Consider the following 21207-nt stretch of genomic DNA (forward strand, 5'->3'; position numbering starts at 1 on the left):
GGAACAAGAGAAGCAGTGCTGGATACTTTGATCCCAAAGGCCAGATGTGTCCCCATCCTCCTGTGGCCCCACCTTGGAGCCCAGGGAATAAGGGGCTGGGCTGGACTGTGGCCCAGAGGCCTCCCTTCCTACTGCTGGGCCTGGCATAGCCTGGCGAGAGGGGCAGGGCAGGTTCTGCTTACCTAGCTACCCACCTGTGTCCATCCCAGCTGGGCCCTCCGCTGTGGGGCAGTTCTGTGGGAAGGAATGGAAACCTGGGACACTAGAGCTCAGGGAGGCATCTGCCTGCCAGCCATTCCCAAGCCCCAGGTCTAAGCATCTGTGCCGGTCTGGCCCTCGTTTGTGTCCTGCACGCAGTGAGCTGTAGGTTCCAACTAAAAATGATTCACCTCCCTGGAGGTTTGTTAACAGGATCACATCCCTCTGTCTTCATGAGCCCCCTGCATCTCTAGCTGCACCAAGAACTAGCGGGCTGTGCCTATTGACTCTCATACCAGGTACCAACAAGGTAGGGCTGCTGGCATCCCCTGCTGTACAGAGGAAGAAATGGGGACCCAGACAGCCAAAACCATTAGATGAATGAACTCAGCCAACAGCCAGGAAGCTGGAAGCGGGCCGCTGTGACTGCTGTGGTCCTGGAGGTGGAGGGGAGGCTGCAGCGGAGAGCTGCAGAGCCCAGACGAGGGGTGCGGGCCCGGGGAACTGCAAGGAGGCTACTGGGGGATGGGAGCACTGAGCCAGGCAGCCTGGAGCCAAACCTTGTTGGGCAGAGCTGGGTTTGGGTGTGAGTCATGGGCCTTGGGTGGCCTGAAGTATCTGGGAAACCCTGTCAGGAAAAGCATGGCATCTCTGGAGGGCCCCCAGGATGCCCTTAGCATCTGATCCTGGGGGAAAAGCTGTCTGGAGGTCAGTAATGGGTGACCTCTTGGAGCTCAATTCCAGGCTTTCCCCCAAATCTAATGTTCCCCTGACCCATTCTCAAAACTTGCTCTTCCCGTGCTCCAGTCTCAGAGGAGAGCCCCCCATCCCCGCCTCCAATACTCAGGTTGGACTTCTGGGGTCCTCTCACGTCCTCCACCTGCTGCCAGCCCATCAGGCCCTTTGGCCAGTCGCTTCTGCTTCCCATGACCTTCCACCTGCCACCCCGTTCCCAGCACCAGTCTCCTTAGTCCCTTCCTCCCTCTGCTGTCCCTGTCCAGCCAGTCCCTAGCCTCAGACAGCTAATGAGTCTTTCTATGGTTCCCCACTGTGCTTAGCATAAAGCCCTGGGCATGGCATGCAAGGCCATGTGGCCTCTGAACCCATCTCCTTGTCCCTTCTGTCATGGCTTCACAACTGTTTGCTCCCTTCCCAGCCCAGGTCCCAGTGCCTCTGCACATTTCCTTCCTGTAGGAACACTCCCCCCCACACGCACCCATGCACACGCATATGCACCCAAGAAACCCCCTGGGTGCCCACCCCAGTGCTCTTTGCCTTTTAGTGTCCTGCGCTGTGAGCTGGGGGGGGGGGGGGACGGGGGGGGGGGGGGCCGGACTTTGCCCTACTCATCCCAGGTCCTGCCCACCTGCTGTCCTGCTTAGCGATCCCTTAGTGACCCCTGGTGGCCACCGAAGGGAAATCCTCAGAGTCACAATATCAGAAAGGAGGCCACAGGTGACTGAGTAGCTACCGTGAACCAGGTTTGTGAACACTGGCTCCCTTGCTCTTATTTCCAGAAAGCAACACAGAGGCTCAGAGAAAATATAACATTTCTCAATACCACCCAGCTAAGTAGAGAAGGTGCCAAGACTTAAACGCAGGTCTGCCCAACTCCAGAGTTGGGTTCTTCCTCCTGTGGGGAGTAGAATGAGGTGGGAGTAAGGACGGGGGGGGGGGGGGGGGGGGAGGGGAGGAGGAAGCCACAGCTGGTGACCACAGGCCCCGGAGCCTTGGCCTTGGAGGTGAGCCACACTCAGCAGCTCTGACAGGACAGGCCCATCTCCTCCACCTGACCGACCCTGGACATGTCAGGGGTCCGTGTGGACAAGGTTCACACAAAGCCAGGCCCAACTCCAGGTACAATAGCGATAAATAGAATTTATTTTGTACAACTGTTACTGACACACACGGCCACGGGGGCTGGCCTTTGGCGTGGCACCTACAGTGTGGGACACACACGATGACACGGGCTCACAGCAGCTGTGCCTGGCGGGCTCCTCCACAGGGCGGGGGGGGGGGCAGGGTGGATGAGACCTGAACTCAGGGCCCGTTGAGACCCCTCTGCCCAGAGTGGCCAGGAGTGCGGTGACAGGGGTTAAGCTGGGTGCTGGCTGAGATACCAGGGTGGTCTTCCTCCCCACAGGGGGCCCTGGTCTGTCACATGTAGGCAGTGGACAGGGACTTGGCAGAACTGTGGCAGAGCTGGAGGGTCCAGGAGGGGCGATGGGTCCAGCCAGCTCCCAGCCCCTTAGCCTACACAGGGCCTCAAGGGCCTCAGGAAGGGGGTTGGGGTAATGGGGGGCCCAAGGAGAAGTGACCCTGCTGGGGCAGGTGCAAATCACAGTCTTTAGCCACCTCTAGCAGAACAGCCACCATTCTCAGCAGATGCCCAGAAAAGGTGAATGGCGTGCCCACAGTCACACAGCAGAATCCAAATCAGAAGCCAACGCTCCCAGCCCAGGGCTCGCTCCACACACAGCCCATCTGCTGCTCTGATGCAGGGATCTGTGTCCACTGAACTCTTCCTCTTCCTCTTCTGTCTCCCCCTCTGACTGCAGAGGGGCCCCCAGAGATGCCCAGGGTAGGGTCATGCCAGACCTGCAGTCTTGATCCAACTGACGGATCCCTTTCCAAACCCAGACCCCAGCCCAGGGTGGGGATGATGCCAGCAGCACCCACCCCCAGCTCTGGGTGGCTCTGCCCTGCAGAGACAGCCCAGATGGGTGGTCTGAGGAGAGGGCTGAGGGCCCCGAACATGGACTTGGCACAGCATCTTCACCTTGTGCTTCTGTGGCCTCATCTGCAGGGAGAGGGGACAAGATAGCTCAAGGCAGGGGACAGCAGGCAGGAGGGCCGCCCTCTGGAGGACCTTTGCTCTGTCCAGCTGGAATCCTCACCCTCTACTGCCCCAGGACCGCCAAGCCCTTCCAGACCCATCAAGTCCTCCCAGCACCTCAGTAGCATCATAAGCCCCACCGCAAGATGAAGAAACTGAGGCAAGGGATTCAACCCTTACCCAGGGCACCCCCCCTACCCTCCCAGCCCACGCAGCTGACCTTCTGTCTACCTTCCTGCAGGCAGCCGGCTAGCAGCCCTGTGCGGAGAGATGGTGGCCAGAGGCAGGGGCAGGACAGGCGAAAGGGCAGGCAGGAGACAGGGAAGCACATATCACTGGGTGTGCCCAGCCCTCCTGGGCACCAGCTTCCCTGGACACCTGACCCATGCTTGCCACCCCAGGGGGCTCCGCTCCCTCCTCGAGCTTCTGCTCCTACCAGTGGGGGCGAGGGCTGCTCGGAGGTTTCCAGCTGGATCTTGATCTCAGGACATGCGGGGTCTCCTGACTTGCCAGCGTCTGGATGGGGTGACCGCGAGGGGCCTGGGGAGGCGGCAGGGGAAAACCACTCACTGGAGCTGCTCAGGGAGCCATGGATGGGGGTCAGGGCCGGGCGCTTGGCACCAGTGCTCCTGCTCCATCCAGTCTCTCCCTAGGGACCATGTGCTCAGCTCAGCTCCTCACCAACCCCTGCCCTTTGACACAAAACTGCCCAGGGCAATGATCCACCCATTCCCCCACCCCGGGGTATGAGGTGGTCGCTGCCCTCTGTACCTGCCCACTCCCACCCAGGAGTGGTTGGCGCCCTACCTGGGGAGCTGCCCCCACTGGCGGTGCTGACGCTGTCCTCCAGCCACGTGCTATAGAGGAAGGAGTCCCGCTTGTGGGGGGTTCCTGAGGATGACACGCTCTCCTGGGGAGAGGGGGGGGGATCAGCCCCAATCACAGAGGACCCTCACCCTTGTGAAAACTAATTCCAGGGAGGGCACAGAAGGGCAGAGCTGCGCACTCCCCTCTGCTCATCTACTTGACACACACTTGTGTGTAGTCAAGTGTGGGCCAGGCCACTAGGCTAGAGGTCCAGGTCCTGCCCTCGGGGATCCTGAAGTCCAGAGGACAGCCAGGCTATGCACAGCCCCACATGGCTCTTTGCGGCTCCAGAGCAGAGCCAGGCAAGGGGAGGTGCTCGCGGAAGGAGTAACACAAGGTGTGAGCCAGGCAGGGCTCTGGGAGAGCACAACACGGGGCAGCTGTCACTCCTGGACCAGAAAACCAAGGTAAAGCTTCGAGAGGAGAAGGTGAGACCAGGGAAAAAGCAGTGTGCAGGAGTCAGCTCAGAGGAGGCGGAAGGAGGCAGGAGAGCTGTGTGAGCAAAGGCCCATGGTGGAGTAAGCCTGTGACATCTGGGGGACTGCAGAGGAGTGCAGGTCATCCGCAGTGGTAAGGAATGGGATGTGGGGCGAAAGGACAATCAGACCTTCAATGGACCACAGATGCAGACAGCACTGGGGGGAGAGGGGGGCCACAGACGGCTTTGGAGGAAGGCAAAGTTCCTAGGAGCAGTGTCCCTCCCCTGACCACATTTCAGCCTCAGCCAGCTTTGTTTTTCTTCCCAGACTACCTCCAGAGAGATGCCAGGCCCCTGTGGGGTCCCCAGCCCCTTGGGCAGCTTACCAGTCCTGTGTCCTCCCCATCCATGCCCTCCGTCTCCTCCACCACGCTTGCGAAGCTGCTGGCGCTGGACGAGGAGCGGGAGAAGTCCTTCAGCACTTCCGCTCTCTGGGCAGCCGTGTCCACTCTGCCACAGACAGTGCCGTGAGCCAGCAGTCAGCCCTCATTCCTGGCCTCTCCCTGCCTAGAGGCCCAGCCTACAGCCATCCAAGCACCCTGTGGCCCCTGAGCCTCCCAGGCCTCCCAGTGTAGCCCCCTTAGAATGTAGAAAGACACAAGTGTCTCCTCAGCTCAATGCTCTCCTGGCTCCCCATTGCCCCAGATGACACCCAATTGCCTTGGCGTTCAGTGACAGCGGATGGACAGAGCCACCACTTGACAGCTGTCTGGTATATCTCCTTGATCACCCAAGTTATGTCACGCCATCATTGTAAGACCAATCTTGTAGACACAGGAGCTTGTGTACCCAGTCCAAGTGGAAGAACAGGGAATTGGGCCCAGGGACCCCCACAGCCCACTCCTGACCTCTCACAACTTCATTTCGAGCTCAGAGCCTTTGTCTGTCCTGGGGGTCTCATTCCTTCTCTCAAATTAAAAAGAAGAAGTTTGTCTTTCAAGAATCAGCCACTTTGGCTCCAAGCCTGTCTCTCTTGCTCCCTTTCCTGCCTTTGTTCCCTGCCTGACTCTCCAGCCAGTGCTCTTCCTCTCCAGACCCCAGCCAGCCTCTGTGCCTTGGTCCTGCCCACTGCCAGCCACCTCCAGTAGCTCATCTACTGTCATCCGAGATATTCAGGAGACTGAGATAGATCTGAGGATTAAGGGTCAAAACCAGCCCATGCAGAATAGGCTGAAAATGGAGCTGTGGCTCAAGTGGTAAGAGGGCTAACCTAGCCAGGTACTGGTGGCTCATGCTGTAATCCTAGCTACTTGGGAGGCTAAGAACTGAGGATCACAGTTCGAAGCCAGCCTAGGCAGAAAAGTCCCCATGAGACTCTTATCTCCAGTTAACCACTTAAAAACCAGAAGTGGGGCTGTGGCTCAAAGTGGTAGAGCACTAGTCTTGAGTTACAAAGAAGCTCAGGGACAAAGCCCAGGTCCTGAGTTCAAGCCCCACCACTGACAAAAAAAAGAGTGTTAACCTTGAACACAAAAACCCAAGGACAGCAAAGGCCTGAAACTGTTGCACACACGCGTATCTTCCAAAGGCTGCCAGTCTCAATATGAACACTCTCATACAGCCCCTGGACACGGATTCCTTGCCGGCACTCAGACAGCAGCCGGGTTCAGCCCTGCACCCCTTGGCATCGAGCATGCCTCACTTGCTGGCTGAGTCCCTGGCAACTCTCCTCTCTCCTCTCTCTGAAGGCCAGTCCCAGCACGGCTGACTCTTCACTCGATCTTAATTCCAGTGCCTCCCCTTGGAGACACCCTCCCTGAAGACCCACGGAGAACACCACTAACCCCCTCCATGCACCCATCTTCCTCCTCTCCTCAGCATCTGGAAAGGAGTCTGGTGTGAATGAGGGTCTCAGACAAGCAGCTGGGGAACCCAGCCCCCCGGGGGCCCTCATGCAGTGTCCAAGTCCCTGAGCCTGGAGAGAATGAGGCCCCTACCCAAAGCCCAACCTGTTCTTGGTCGTGGGCATCTCCGGGGAGCTCTGGGTAGAAGAATTCTCCGACTTGGGCTCCTGTGAGGCATGCCCGCTGTCTGGGGTCTTCTGGCCAGCTGGGGGGCTTTCCCTGAGGGGCACACAGGGGCAGCAGGAGACTCAGCACTGAGCCTGGCGGCAGGGTAGAAGGAGATCCAGGCATGAGGAGTGCTCATGAGAACGCTGCATCTGGCGAGCTCCAAGTAGCTGGCTGCCAAGGGCCGGGGGGAGGGGGGGGAGGAGGGCAGGGGGGCAGGGGGGCGCACGCTCACGTGTACACACAACCTCCCAACTCATCTTCCACATGGCAGGGACCTAGAGAGCCCTCTGAGGAGACCAGGGGAGCTCAGGAGGCCCCTGCTGCACACACACACCCTCCCCGCACTGATTTCCTATCCCAGGATGCAGATTGGGACAAAAAGTCTCAGAGATGTACAGTGACTTGTCCAGGGCCACACAGCCCTGATGCGGTGAAGACAGGACGCACCCCAGGACCTGCTTTCGTGTTCCCGAGGTAACTCCATGCTCAGCCCCCTAAACAGACTCAAAGACCCCCTTACCCTGTGACCTGCTGCAGGCTGGCACTGACAGCTCACTGGCAGTGGAAACTGTGTTGCCGGCTCTGCCCTCAGCAACTGTATGGCCTAGGCAGGTCCCTGAACCTGGGACCAGGGAGCCAGCACACCCGCTGAGCGGACAAAAGTATGTCACGTTAGGTGATGTGGACCAGGAGGCGGACACAGAAGTGACGCTGGAGAGGAAGTGGAGCGGGGGGGGGGGGCGGGGGGGGGGGGGCACTACCATGGACAGGGGCTGGGAGGGGCCACCCACCTCTTCTCCTGCACCTCCTGGATGTTCTCAATGCCAATGGCGCTGCTGCGGCGGGAGCCAAATGGGCCTGACTTCTTTCTTGTGGGGCTCTTCCCGGGGACAATCAGTGACTGCAGGGAGAGGCCCCAGCTCAGTGCCACCAGCCTGGAGCAGCAGTGCCTCCCACCGCCCCAGGGCCCTGCTGCCCACCCCCCTCACCGCCCCCCCCGGCCCCCCGCAGTGAGGCAGAAGTCATAAGCAAGGAGGACCCAGAGAAAATGTGCATTCCAAGGCAGGTGCCTGGCCAACAGAGGGGGATAAAGGCCCAGAGAGGGTCAGGGCCCCTCCTGAGATCACGCAGCAGGAAGCACTGGATCTTCGTCCAGGAGGGCTGGGGCACAGCTAATGGGACCAGGAGGGAGGAGCCAAGTTCTCAGAACAGCCACCCCTCCCACTAGGCTTCTTGGGCGCCGTAGCTGAGGGTAGGTGAGGAGCAGGGGAGCAGCCCAAGCCCAGCCTGCCAGCCTGTGTCCTCAGAGCCCTCGCAGGGGCTGGGGAGGCCCTGTGTTTGCACACAAACCACAATCTCTGGCCCAGGCACCAGAGCCATGCTGCCAGCTCCTGTGGGGAGGCAGGAGGTAGGCCCCGGGGAGGTATGAAGGGTGGGAGCCCTGACCAGGTCGTGGTGGGGAGGGGAGTCAAGGCAGAGGAGGGATGGCGTTCCATGCAGAACCGGCAATATTGGGGGACGTGCAGGCAGGCAGAGGGTCTTTGGGTACCAGATCCTGGCAGGGACTGGGCCAGGGTCCCAGGGGCCAAGTCAGGGCCAGCAGCCCTTGCCAAGGGCCACTGGCTCTGGCCCAGGTACCGAGCCCCAAAGCAGGTGCTGAGTGAGTGCCACCAAGCTGGTGGCACCCCACCCTGCACACCCTTGGGCCTGTCCCAGGGGAAGGGGCCACGTCCCCAATATGGCCTCCATCCTGAGTGAGCAGAGAGCAGCGCGTGCAGGCAGCCTCCAGAGCCGGCACCCCGCGGACGACAACCTCTTCCACGCTTCCTATGCCTATGGCACTGCCCCGGCGTCCGAATCTACTCGCACTTTTCCCGGGAATAAGCAATGACTGGCAAGCAGCACAGGGCAGGGGCAAAGAGAGAGAATCAGAGAGACAGAGACAGAGACAGAGAGAGTCAGAAAGAGAGAGACGGGGCGGGGGGAGGAAAGGGAGGGGGAGAGGGAGAAGACACAGGGAAAGAGGAAAGACAGAAACAAGGAAAAGGAGAGCCAGGTGGGAAGGGAGACATGAGGACAGGAGACGGCAGTGATAGGCAGTTACATGGACAGGGACACAGGAGATATGACATGGGGCACAGAGAAAAACCAAGGCACAGAGACAGAAACAGGAGGACACAGGTGGGCCGAGGAGTGAGGGTCAGAGACAGGAGGAAAGAAGGGGAGGGAAGAAGGGCAAACAAATGTGAGAAGAGTGGAAAACAGGCAGGAAGGCAAGCAGACAAGTGCAGGAGGAGGAGGAAGAAAAGCAAAGGCAAGAAGGCAGAGACAGATCAAAGAGGGAGAGTGAGGCAAAGGAGAGAAAAGGGAGAGAACAGGAAAAGAGAGCAACATGAAGAGAGGGAGAGTTGTGCAAAAACAAAAACAGAAATGGCTCTGGTTACTGCCACGGTGGGTGCTGCTGGCCTGGCCCTGACCCTGGGGCCCCTCCATAGCCACCCACCGGAGGCTGGGACACTCCGTGGGAAGGAAGGGAGTGGCTGAGAATCTGGGTTAGGGGAAGGTTGAACCCGCTTCTCATGTAACAATGGGATTGGGGACCACTGGGCAGCAGAGGCCTCACCTTGCTCCCCTGGCCAGACCAGACCACACTACAGGTGTGCAGGAGGGGGTTGCCTCCTGCCACATGACACAGCCTCACAGCACTGAGCACAGGGCATTGCATGCAGTAGACAATCAAGAGAAGGGTGAGTGAGTGAGTGGGTGGGTGGATGGGTGATGGATGGATATATGAACAGACATATGGGTGGAGGCTGAAGGGTGGATGGATAGGTGGAAGAAAGGATGGTTGTGTGAATAGGCATATGGATGGATAAATCAAGGGATGGGTGCATGGGTAGAAGAATGGAAGAAAGAATGGAGTGAGTGAGTGGGTGGATAGATGAAAGCTGGAGGGCAAGTGGGACAATGAATGGCTGGGTGGAAGAGCGGATGGGCGGAAGAGCGGATGGGTGGATAGGTTGATGGATGGACAGATGCATGGACAAAAGGATGGATAAGTGGGAGAATGGGTGGGTAGGGTGAATGGATGGATGGATAAGTGGAAGAGTGGAAGGTTTGATGAATGGTGAAAGAATGTGTGGATAAATGGGTAGATGGGTAGATGGAAGGAGGGAGAGGGGGAGGAATGAATGGGGAGCAGAGCAGTAGGTGCAGTGTCTGGGGCAGGCACTAGGTGGTGCAAACCAGCTAGCCCAGGATACAGGCCTGTTTCTCCTGTCAGCCCAGCACTCTGAGTGTTCCTGGCAGACTCCACAGGGCCTGGCAGACAGTCAGTGATCACACAAGGAGGGGCTCAGTCAGGAGAAGCCCACATAGAAGCCAGGATCCTGACACATGATACACAGCCACAACCATAGACGGCCTGACTGCTGAGGACACATAGTAGGAGGTGCCATGGAGAAAATGCCCACATCGCAGCGTGCTCCCTTACACACAGGAGGTGTTCACTGATATCCAGGGCCTAGCACACATCTTGTGCTCACACAGAAGCCCAGGTCCAAACACACAGTAGGTGCTCACACAACAGCCCAGGGCTGGCCATACAGTAGGTGCTCACAGAGTAGATGCCCACACAGCAATCCATTTCCTGACACACAGTAGGTGCTCACACAGCAGCTCAGGGCTGGGCACACAGGTGCTCCGAGTGCATGTCCACACAGCAGCCCATGTCCCAACACACAGTAGGTACTTCCAGAGACCTCAGGTTGGACAGAAGATGCCCACACAGCAGCCCAGTTCCCAGCACACAACGGACAGTAAATAAGGAATAGACGCAGAGGCCACAGGAAGTCACATCAAATGAGTAAAGGGCCAGGAGAAGGACAGGGCCAAGAGGCTGCAGGGTCTCAGCACCCCAGGATCCTAGCTGGGACACTCGATCCACAATGGAGAGCAGCGGCGAGGCCAAGTCCAGAGCCTAGGACGGGCTCATGGACAGCGGGCCAATGCAGGGGGGTGGGGCCGACCTCAGGGGCTGGGAGCACTGAGGGCCCAAGGCAGGGGAGGGGGGGCACTCACTATTCCAGCTGCCTTGGCCAGGTCAGGGTTGTTGGGCGTGAAGCTCCCGCTGTGGCTGGTGGACACTGTGCTGGGCTTCTTGTTGCTCAGGCCCATGGCGTCCATAGACTGGCTGCGGCTCCGGATGACTCTCTGTGCAAGTGAACAGAGGGTGGGGGCCACACAGCTGCCGAGGGCACCCAGACCTCGGGCCCCTTCCCCACCAATACTACTCACAGAGGTGACCCTGGGGAGTCCCAAGCCCTGGGGAGGACTCAGTTTCCCTACGTGCCACACAAGAGGCAGATGGATTCATACAGGGCGTTGGGACTAGCCACACAGGATCTGTGGGCAGAGTCTCCTCTGCTGTGATGGTGAGACTGGCAGAAGATACTGAGTGACGACCGAGTGAGCACAGAAGCCCCCCACAAACCTGTTTCTTTCCTTCTGGAATCTTCCGAGACCCCCTTTCCTTTGCTTCCTCTTCTGCTTCCTCTTCCTCCCTTGTCTTCGCTCCCCCTCCCTTGCCCTTTCCAGACCATTCTATACTGAATGCTATACACCTAGTACTGCCACTCAGTCCTCCTATACCTACCTTACACATGAGAAACTGAGGCAGGGGTGGGCCTGGAACGCGTATGAAAAACTGCATGCCCTTAGCAGTGAACTCTGCTGCCTCTGAGAAGTGCTTCAATCTAATCTGGGTGCCCTGTCTGCATGTACCACAGTGGAGCCACCGCAGTCCTCACACAGAACACCACAGGTGCAGATGCTCGCCCACTGGCTCCGCTTCTCCGGCAGGCAGAGGCAGGGCTGCCCAGGTTTCTCGGTGTCCCTTCCAAGCAGTTGGGCTAGTCCCCTTATGCAAACCCATAGCTGCTGCTCTGGGGTTCTCCTGGGCAAAGCCAACCCCCACTGGGCACCTGAGGATGGGCAGTTCTCGTCATGGGCCCACTACCAGGGGTCCTGCAGCTGAGCTCAGGTCAGCCCAAGGAGGAGAAGGAACTGACTCCCTTCCTCTGCCTTTTGCTCTTTAACTCGCTAGGACACTCACCCAGTTGCTTTATAACAACTCAGCAACAACTGTATGGTCAGTGGTCATGACCCCAATACCATGCTCTCCACATGGAGAAACTGAGACTCAGAGGACGTCCACACTGGGAAGTGGCAGAGCTGGGATGTGAACCCAGGGAGGCTTGCTCTTAACTCCCCACAGCCCAGGGAGACCATCGGCCAGCTCCTTCTATGATAGTCCCTCAGTCCACCTACTTTCTAGAACCTCTTGCTGTCCCTCAGTCCAGAGGCCTCTTACTCTCTGCTGTGCCTGCCAACTTGCCAGCCATGGCCCGTGGCACCAGCAGCAGCTACCCAGGGGTGCCCAGGTGAACTGGTCCCCAGGCCTGGGTCTCTCACCCCCAGACTTTAAGCCAGAGCCCCACAGTACACATTTCTTCCAGTCTTAAACAGCCAAAGGGACAGTCCACAACCCTAATTCCAGGTATATCATAAAACTGAAGTCTACCTAGTCACACCCCGAACAATCATCCCACCTCTAACTGAACCTCCAGAGTTCAAGATGGGCTCAGGGACAGCAGCCTTCACCTCCACTGCTGGCCCCAAGGCCCCATCCTGCTCCTTGTCCATCACCCCCAGCTCAGGCTCCCTTGAGCCTAGGCAGACCCCAGCCCTTCACCTTGAAAGACTCAAAAAAGCCTCCTCCACCGCCGCCGTTCTCCATCTTGTCCTCATCACCGCCCAGGCCCATCATGGACTGGCTGTGGATGTGGAGCTCCTCATAGAGTGTCTCTAGGAGGGCCACACGCGTCCGTTCCTGTGGGCCAGACGGGCAGGAGGGACTGAGGGGGTGAGCTACAGCTCCCCTCCCTGAAGCTGTCTGCCTTCATCCACAAACCCAGTGTATGCTGATATTCCTCTCCTCCAGCCTTCTCCTTTCCTCTCTCTACAAATAGTTTGAGACAGCAAGAGAGAGAGAGAGAGAGAGAGAGAGAGAGAAAGCACACTAGCACAAGCACTAGAGGGAACCCACCCCATCCTCACCTCCAGTTTGGCAAACTTCTCGGCTTTGTAGCAAGCATACTCTGCGTTGATCAGCTTTGTCAGCAAAAATTCCTGGAACTCAGGCCCCTGGGAGCCCCCAGTGTGGAGATGAGAAGAAGCATCAAGTGAGCACAGATGCCCGAAGAGAAGCTCTCTCCCCACCCCTCCCCCCTTCCCCCCACTCCCCACTTAGCTGAGCCTCTTCATTCCCAAAGGGCATCACCTCAGGCTCAGCTCCCCAGCCTTGGTCCTGGACCCTGCTAGAGCCCCTGTGCCCTTCACGGCTGCCCACTCCCTCTGGAGAGCAAGGCCTGCAGGTGCTAGGGTCTCGGCTGCCATCGCCTACTGCTGAGTGCAGGGCAGTGGCTCATGCTGTGAGCTGGGCTGAAGCCAAAGAGAGGTGACAGAGGCACATGCCCCTCCCCAAACATTTTAGAAGAAAACTGACCAATGGGCAGAAAGAGAGAAGAAAGTCTAGTTGGCTATGAAAAATGTAAAGCAGTCACGTAGCTCATTCCACGACTTTCTTTAAAAGTCACCCTCTTATTCGAAAAGAGGAGCCAGCCCAGCCGGCTGTGACGGAAGCCCAGGTGCCTGCTCAGGGGGGGCTTCAGGATCTCAGGACAGAAATGTGGGCTCCTTAGCCCCTTTCCATTTAGCCCTGCTTGGTCCTTGCGGGGGGGGGGGGGGAGGGGGGGAGGGGGAGGAGGGTGGTTCTCACCTTCCTGAACACAGCAGGGTCTGGGAGCGGTGGCCCAAAAAAGGGCACATCATCTCTTGCAGTGACTGAGACCTGGAAGGGAGGACGGCTGTCCCCATGGGGTCTGGAGAGTCCCCTATCCCCACTGGTCCCACCCCAAATGGGGGGATCTCCATGACTCCTGGGGTGGGGGCGGGGGGGGGTCGGCAATGGAACCAATGCTCTTTACCAGTTTCATCTCCCACAGCTTTTGTCCTGAATTTGAGAACGGGTTTGTGGGGAAGGGGCTCACAGAGATAGAGAAGGCAGAGGAGGCTAAAGGAGGCAAAGGAAAGTGGTATCCAGCCAGGAGGTAGAGGGGGCAGCTGGCCACTTTGAGGGGGTGAATTCTGGGGAGCAAGAAGGCATGATGGGACTCTACCCGCTCACAGCCCTGGAGTCCCTGCTCACAAAGGAAGTGGGGACTGAGGTCTCCAAGAGGCAGAGCCTCCTTGGTGGGGTCCAGAATCTGGCCCAGAAATCACCCACCTTATAGAGGGGGCCATCTGGGCCACCCCCCTCCGCCTGCACCACCACGTAGGCGTGTAGGAAGTTGGATGCAATCATGTCGGGCACGAAGGGCGTGTTCTCGTCCTGGAAGACCACTGCCACGATATCATTCCCGATGTGCCGCTTCCGCTGCAACTGAGCACAGGGACGCAGCCCTCTCAGCCTGCCCACCCTGTGTGGGGTTGCCCAGAGGGTGTGGGAGGGCTTGGGACAGGTAGAAAGCACATCTAAGGGTTTGCTACATCCTCCACCACCCCCCAAAAAAGTGAAAATTTGTCTTGAGATTATTTCAGTTTTCTTAGAAACTATGACAGATGAGGAAAAAACAAAAAAACAAAAAACAAAAAAACGAGGCCAAGAGCAAAATGATTTGCAAGATCCTACTTGTAAAAAGCTCAAAAGCCTGGAGCGAGGTCTCCTGGTTTACAGGCTTTATGGCTCAGCCCTCTATGTAAATATTGCAAACATGATCAGTGGAAGAACTCACAGGAAGAAAAGCCACTACAAATAAGAAAGACAAATTTGCATTTTTCTTCCCTTAACCCTCTAAGCACTCTGGGCTGGGGAGTGGCTAAGTCAGGAAGCTCAGGACAAGGTGAGCCGATGTGGAACTCAGTTCCTTGAACACATCCTTCTCCCCTTCCTTCTGCCTGGATCATCCCCTCTCCCTCTCCTAGTTCCTAAAATCACTTTGTCTCAAAACCTCTTCCTGCCTCCCACCTCTACCGAGTCTGTCTCTCTGTGACCCTTGCTCTCCACAAAGATGCTGCCTCTCCTTCACTGGACTCTTGAAAGTAACGGTTCCTCGTCACATCTTTTTCGTATACACCCTCTTTTCTACTCACCTATCAGGCAGGCACCATTATCACCCCATTTCAGTGATGTGGAGGCTGAAACTTTCTAGAACTGTGGCAGCCCATCTCCCCCGCCCTGACTAGAGCCCACAACTGGAACTCGCATATTTCCATGTCCTTATCTCGGCCAAGCACGGGGCTAGAGAGATGGGCATGGAGCAGACAGGTGGAGGGGGGCTCAGGTAGGCAGTAGGAAGCAGGTGGGTGCCCAGACTACCTGCTGGGCGTCCCCTTCCGTGTAGGGCAGCTTGGTGGACACGTGAAACATGATCTCCTTGTTGCGGAAGTTGCAGTACACAGACTCGGTCCCTGTCTGCCCGTGGGTCACATCCAGGCCTCCTCGGAACCTGCCCCGGGGAGCCCCAGCCATGGCTCAGTCTCTAGCCCCAGCCAGGCCTCCATGGGGCCAGGCCAGGCGCTCCCTCCCTGCCCAGGGACATGGGGCAGCTCTGCCCGGTACACTCATCTAACTCACCCCTTGAAGTCCTGCAACTTGACCTTCTGGCCCAGAAATTCCAGGAACTCTACAAAAGCTGGGCTTTCCTCGTTGGTGCTGAAGAGTTCTTCCTCAGAGGTCTGGGGACCACACAGTGGCCAAGGTCATGGACCTGGGGCTCCTGAGAAGCCTTCCCCTCCCCACCCTCTCCCAGCCCCAGTAAATCCCAGAGGGGCCCTGGGCAGCCCCTCGCCCCTGGGCAGTTGGTCTTGGCAAGGAGGGAGCAGGGCAGGGGTGAGGCGCACCTGCCCAAGCTTCTGGTAAATGACTCCAAACTTGAAGTTATTGCTGATGACATGCTCATCAAAGGTGACAATGAGCCGGGAGGCCTGTGGAAAGCATAGAGCAGGCCCTGCTCACAGCCATTCTCCTCAGCATCCCCATGTGCCAGGCACCCCCCGCCCCCCACCCCAGCCTCCAGGAGCAGGGTCCAGATGACAGCATACCTTAGGGTAGAGCACAGGGTAGAATCGATCCACATTGACATCTTCACACACAAGCTGCATGAGGAGACAGGAGAGGGGTGTGAGGTGAAACCAGACAGGAGAAGGACTTCCAGCCTCAGTGGCCAGGGCTGGGAAGAGGCAGGAGCCATGCTGGAAACACTAAGGGCTGAAGCAGGCCTGGGGCTCACTGCTGCTTAGAATGGGGCTCAGAGAGCTGGGTTCCTGGGATCCCAGGATGCCATAAAATGTGCCAAAACATGCGGGAGTGGTGTCAGGATAACAGCGGCATCTTGGACACACCACGGAGGCAGGGGACAAGTGAGAGGTAGGTGATGGGAACCGAGGCCTCACCTTTGCCATCTGGACCACATTGGGAAACTCAGTGAGGCAGGAGATGGGGATGACATCATGGTATGTCCGGCACTTGGTCCTGAGAGGAGAAAGCCCTACAGTGAGAGGCTGGGCACGGACGCCAGGCCTGGCTGGGATGTTCACTTGCTGTGTGATGGCAGGCAAGCCCCTGCTCCTCTCTAAGCCTCCATGAGGACAGTGGCTAAGTGAGACAGGGGCCCGAGTTACAGCCCTTAGCCCTCTGGGCCAGCAAAGCCTCCCCTCTCACTGCTCTTACCTGAGCAGCAGCCGCAGGTGCTCTTGATCCCCAATGACATCATACTTGAGTGAGAAAACCAGATGGCCCAGGGCAGTGTCCAGTGAGTAGTAATTGAAGTGCTCCTTTGGTGGGAGAGGGTGGGGAGATGAAGTCAGCCTGGGAGCTTCTGGAGACCAGAGAGCCCACTCTCCCACAGGAGCTCTTTCACCAAGTGGCAGTGTCTTGGCCACTAGCAAGCTCACATCAGAGTTGCCACATGCCTGCTGGGCAGCCTGAGAAAGTTCCCTTACCTTTCTGTATCTCCCTGTCCTAATCTATAAAATGGGAGCTAAGGCCAGGTGGCTGAGGACTCACACCTGCAAGCTTAACTACTCAGGAGACTGAGATCTGAGGATCAAGGTTTGAAGTCATGCCAGGTTGGAGAGTCTATGAGACTCTTAGATCCAATTAACAATCAACAAGCTAGAGGTGGAGCTGTGGCTCAAATAGTAGAGTGCTAGCCTTGAGTCCAAAACTAAAGGACAACTTCCAGGCCCTGAGTTCAATCCCTGGTACCACCAAAAATACATACATACATACATACATACATACTGGAAGCAAGGCCACCTACCTTGACAGTGGCAGAGACTGAAGGAAATAAAAGTGCCTGGCACACACTCAATACTGGGATAGGAGAAGTGGAAAGGGAAGGGGAGGGCAGAGGAGGGGAGAGACTTGCCAGAGTGCAAGGAAGGCCCTAAAATCCCCAGCACTAAAAGGAAAAAGAAAAGCCAACAGCTGATTGTTCAATTGTGGCTTGATGGCCCCTGAAACCAAGGACAGTGAGAAGCAGGAAATGAAGCATCTCATACCAACACAGGGTGGCTGGCAGGGCGGGTCTCCACCCTCCTGCCTCACCTGGAGCAGAGGGTGCAGGGCTGGGCAGAAGGACAGTCATTGCAGGAATGGCACTCCAGATGACCACCCAGGGCTGGCACCTCTATGTGGGGAAGGCCCCAAACCAGGGCCTAGGGTGGAGGTGACATCACCTCATCCTGGCCTAGGCTCCCCCTGAGGGCCCAGCCCTGGGAATGGAGCTGGCTCCCCGGCCACGCTCCACCCTAGAACATAAATCCTATTCGAGCAGGAACACTTGTGCTCCAAGGCCAGGCAGAGAAAGTGGCAGGGCCAGGGAGTGGGCAGGGAGGGCTGTATTCGACAGGTCAAGCACACTCATTGGACTAGGGCAGAGCCCCCAGCCAAAGCTGGACACAGAGTGTTAGAAAACCTCAAATGCTTGGCAGGGATGGTAGGTACTTGGCAGAGAAATCCTTTCCACTCCCAAATGCAGAGGAGACCAAGGGACATGGTGGGAGATCGACTAAGGGTTCCAGGAAGCTAACATGTGAAGTTCCCCCTTGTCTCCGCCCTCTGCCAGCACAAGGCCCAGTGCCTAAGCACCTGGCTGCCTCCCAGCTGCCCAGCATGGAAGCCAGAAGTGGCCCTGCTAACCTGATCCTGTTACCCACCTCCACCAACTCCCCCCTAGCCTACAGCTCTTCAAATCCTGCTGTGCTCAGGCTCCCCTCCTTTATCTGTCACTGCCATTCCTCAGCAAACTGTCCAGAGTGCCAACAATGAGCTGGGCCAATACGGTCCCCAGAATCCCACACCTGCCAGAGACCCAGGTAAGAGCCCTGGACAGCAGACACCTGGGCTGCAGGTGTCCTCCTCCCCAGGGGGTGGGGAGAAGGTGGAATCTGCACTGCACTCTGGATCTGTCCCCCATCCACCCAAACAGCACCAGAATTTTCTAGTTAAGTCAGTGCCCTGGGCTCAGACTAAGGTGAGGGCTCACCTTTCCTCCCAATACACACACACACACACACACACACACACACACACACACACACACACACACACTCACACAGAGCTGAGAACCCTGTTATTCAGAACTGGTTCAATTCCAGGCTAGGCAACTCTGTGACCTTCCCCAAGTAACTTCACTCTGAGCTTCAGTTCCCTCTTCTGTAAAAACAGGACAATCTTAGCAGGTGCTGTGTCTCCTATTTGTAATCCTAGGGACTCAGAAGGCTGAGATTGGAAGGATTGAGGTTTGAGGCCAGCCTGGGGAAAATGTTTCTTAGACTCCATCTCAGCTAATAAAAAGCTAGGCATAATGGTTCATGCCTATCATCAAGGCTACTTGGGAAGCATAAATAGCAGAATCACTATCCATCCTGGCTCGAGGAAAAAGCAAGACTATTCCAGTAAGGGTCAGGGGGTGATATTGTCCAAAAAGAAATGTACTCTTTTTTTTCTTTTTCTTTTTCTTTCTTTGTCGGTTGTGGGGCTTGAACTCTGGGCCTGGGAGCTCTTCAGCTCAAGGTGAGTGTGCTACCACTTGAGTCACAGTGCCACTTCCAGTTTTCTAGTGGTTTATCCTGCCCCGGCTGGCTTTGAACTATGATCCTCAGATCTCAGCCTCCTGAGTAGCTAGGATTACAGGCGTGAGCCACCAATGCCTGGCATTATTAGTTTTTAATGTAATTTTTTCTTGTTATTATAAAGGTAATATACAAAGGGGTTACAGTTTCATAAGTCAGGTAAAGAGTACATTTCTTGCCAGGTGCCGGTGGCTCACACTTGTAATCCTAGCTACTCAGGAAAATGAGATCTGAGGATTGTGGTTCAAAGCCAGCCTCAGCAAGAAAGTACCTGAGACTCTTATCTCCAATTAACAACCAGAAAACTAGAAGTGACAATGTGGCTCAAGTTGTAGAGCGCTAGCCTTGAGCTGAAGAGCTCAGGGACAGTGCCCAGGCCCGGAGTTCAAGACCTAGGACCAACCCCTCCCCCCAGAAAAAATAAAGGGGCTAGAGGCTTGGCTCAATTAGTAGAGCACTTGCCCAGCAAGCATGAGACCCTGAGCTCAAACCCCGGAATAACAAATACACACACACACACACACACACACACACACACACTACTAGGAAAATCTTGATCTCACAGAGGGATTACACACATATAACAGAACAACAGCTACCATTACTTGTGTGCTTACTATGTGTGAGACATGGTTCTGTATGTTTTTCCATCTAAATTTTACTCTCAGATGAGGAGGCAAGCTCACAAGGTAAAATAACTTACCTAAGAAAACCTAAGATTTGCACCCGGGCCTTGAGGTTTGGAGCCCATGGTGCATTTCCTCTTTTTGGTGGGAGACAGACACAGAGACAGTACCCACAGGGCACCTAACACAGACAGCCCCACACAGCTCCTCCCCTCGGGCATCCTCAGCCTCACCCAATAACTCTTGAACACCCTTGGGCAACACCCTGCCAAGCAGTCACTGGCAGGGCCTCTGCCCTGGGACTAGGGTGGCATCAGTCTAAGTCAAGCCACACCACTACCTGCTACAGTGACTTCCCACCCCTCCCAAGCAAGTCTCTGTTTGTTGCTGTATACTTAGTGCCCAGAACAGGGCCAGGTACACAGCTGCTGCTTATTATGTGCTCACTCCCACTTTGTTCTAGATGTCTTTTAAATGGCCTAACAGGAATTGTCTCATTAAAGCCTCAGGTACCTTCATGGTGGTGTCATCACCATCATCTTTACAGTTGGGGAAACTGAGGCACCATGCCTGGTGCCCCAAGGAGCAGGTGGCCAAAGACAGGACTCACATCCTACTAATATCTGCTGTTAATCACTATCGTCCTACTGCCTTCCACAATATTGAGTGAATGACTCCACATGCATGCTCCCCAAAACCCAGACCCCAGCCTAAGTGTTTTTCTCCCTGCCTGGGCCTAGTGTCCCATGAGGTTGGACTATGTTCCACCCCAGCTGGCTCCCCACACCTGCTGGCTACACACCTTGCCAAGAAAGTGCTTCCGGTAGATGCGGGCTGTGGGATTGCACTCCAGCTTCACCTTGGTGGTGGGTGACTGCAGAGGCTCTGTCTCAGGGATGCTGGTGATCTCATGGTTGGTGCCCTCAATCCAGTAGCCCCCGAATTGGGGCAGCAGGATGAGGGGGAAGGGCCCTTCGCGCCCCAGAACCTGAAAAGAGACTCAACTGAGATCTGCCCCATATTGTGCCTACTTTGAGTCCCAGAGGCAGCCTCCTAACTGTGACCTGGAGCCATTTCTGCTATGTCTAAGAGGTACCCAGAGCTGGGTGGGCCCAAAGCTCACATCCGTTCTCTCTGGGGAACCTGCTCCTTCTGAGATCGCAGCAGCGCCAAGCCCCGTGTGCCAGTAACAAATGAATGGGCAGGTGGGTGAGCCTGGAGCTGTGGCCTTGGCAGGAGGCTTAACTATTTGGCCCAGAAGGCCCAGGAGTTCCAGTCTCTAGTTTGAAGACCTAGGCTTGGTCTCCAGCCTATAAACAGAGCCCTATGGAAGGCCTATGTCAGACTCTAGGAGAGAGGAGTTGCTGAGTGTCCAGATGTTCTGCATAAGGGCCTGCTGGGTTCCACAGTAAGAGTGGGCACGGGGGCGCAGCCAGGTACCTCGTGGACGCTTGGGTACGGAATGTAGTCCTCCTCTGTCTGCAAGACACAAGCAGGGAAGGGGTTCAGCTGGGTGGGCACGTTCTGTCCAGCTAGTGCCCCAGATGAACTAGAGGTCATCTGCAGCCTCCACTTCCTCTCACAGATGGGGCAGGGGCTGGCCTTGGGGTGACCCCACAAGGCTGGGGTAAAGCAGGGAAACTCACTGAGCCTGCTATCTTCAGCTTTCTGTCTGAGGAAAGGAGGCTCACATCAAGGGAATCTCCAACTGCCTGGAGAGCTGGGCAGCTACAGGCTGTCACGCCACCCCTGGGTTCCTATGCAGCTGTGTCCCTAACCCTCGCCAGGTAGCTCACTGCAGCTGGTCTGAGGATCACACTGAGAACCCTGGTCTTAAACAATACTCAGAGCTTATATCCACAATCCTCGTGTGCCCTGCCATGCCCCAGTTCCAGTGCCCATCTCCCAGAGGTCCGAGGGTCCTGAATCACCAGGAACCACATCCTTTCAGGAGAGCTATTGTATCTTCATGGAAAGGAGCTTGCTGGAGCA

General features: G+C 56.7%; 1 protein-coding gene across 9 annotated transcripts in view; it reads right to left on the minus strand.

The window, feature by feature from the left end:
- Window positions 1-2777: 2777 nt before the first annotated feature.
- LOC122115193 (RAP1 GTPase activating protein) overlaps window positions 2778-21207 on the minus strand; it is a 60388-nt gene continuing 41958 nt past the window's right edge. For 5 of the 9 annotated variants that reach the window (XM_042688506.1, XM_042688507.1, XM_042688499.1 and 2 more), the window contains 21 exons: window positions 20656-20694; window positions 20018-20203; window positions 16182-16285; window positions 15905-15983; window positions 15554-15607; window positions 15353-15436; window positions 15087-15187; window positions 14829-14958; window positions 13737-13892; window positions 13230-13301; window positions 12509-12595; window positions 12144-12281; window positions 10472-10603; window positions 8205-8282; window positions 7183-7292; window positions 6329-6442; window positions 4706-4829; window positions 3842-3944; window positions 3471-3574; window positions 3255-3292; window positions 2778-2998 (listed from right to left, as the gene is read on the minus strand). In XM_042688506.1, the coding sequence (XP_042544440.1) occupies window positions 3284-3292; window positions 3471-3574; window positions 3842-3944; window positions 4706-4829; window positions 6329-6442; window positions 7183-7292; window positions 8205-8282; window positions 10472-10603; window positions 12144-12281; window positions 12509-12595; window positions 13230-13301; window positions 13737-13892; window positions 14829-14958; window positions 15087-15187; window positions 15353-15436; window positions 15554-15607; window positions 15905-15983; window positions 16182-16285; window positions 20018-20203; window positions 20656-20694 (2004 nt within the window). In that variant the 3' untranslated portion in view covers window positions 2778-2998; window positions 3255-3283. The remainder of the gene's footprint in view (window positions 2999-3254; window positions 3293-3470; window positions 3575-3841; window positions 3945-4705; window positions 4830-6328; window positions 6443-7182; window positions 7293-8204; window positions 8283-10471; window positions 10604-12143; window positions 12282-12508; window positions 12596-13229; window positions 13302-13736; window positions 13893-14828; window positions 14959-15086; window positions 15188-15352; window positions 15437-15553; window positions 15608-15904; window positions 15984-16181; window positions 16286-20017; window positions 20204-20655; window positions 20695-21207) is intronic. The other 4 variants (XM_042688501.1, XM_042688505.1, XM_042688503.1 and 1 more) reach the window with 2 other exon arrangements.

Source organism: Dipodomys spectabilis, unplaced genomic scaffold, assembly GCF_019054845.1.
Source record: "Dipodomys spectabilis isolate Male_0828 unplaced genomic scaffold, ASM1905484v1 ptg000118l, whole genome shotgun sequence".
Taxonomy (NCBI): domain Eukaryota; kingdom Metazoa; phylum Chordata; class Mammalia; order Rodentia; family Heteromyidae; genus Dipodomys; species Dipodomys spectabilis.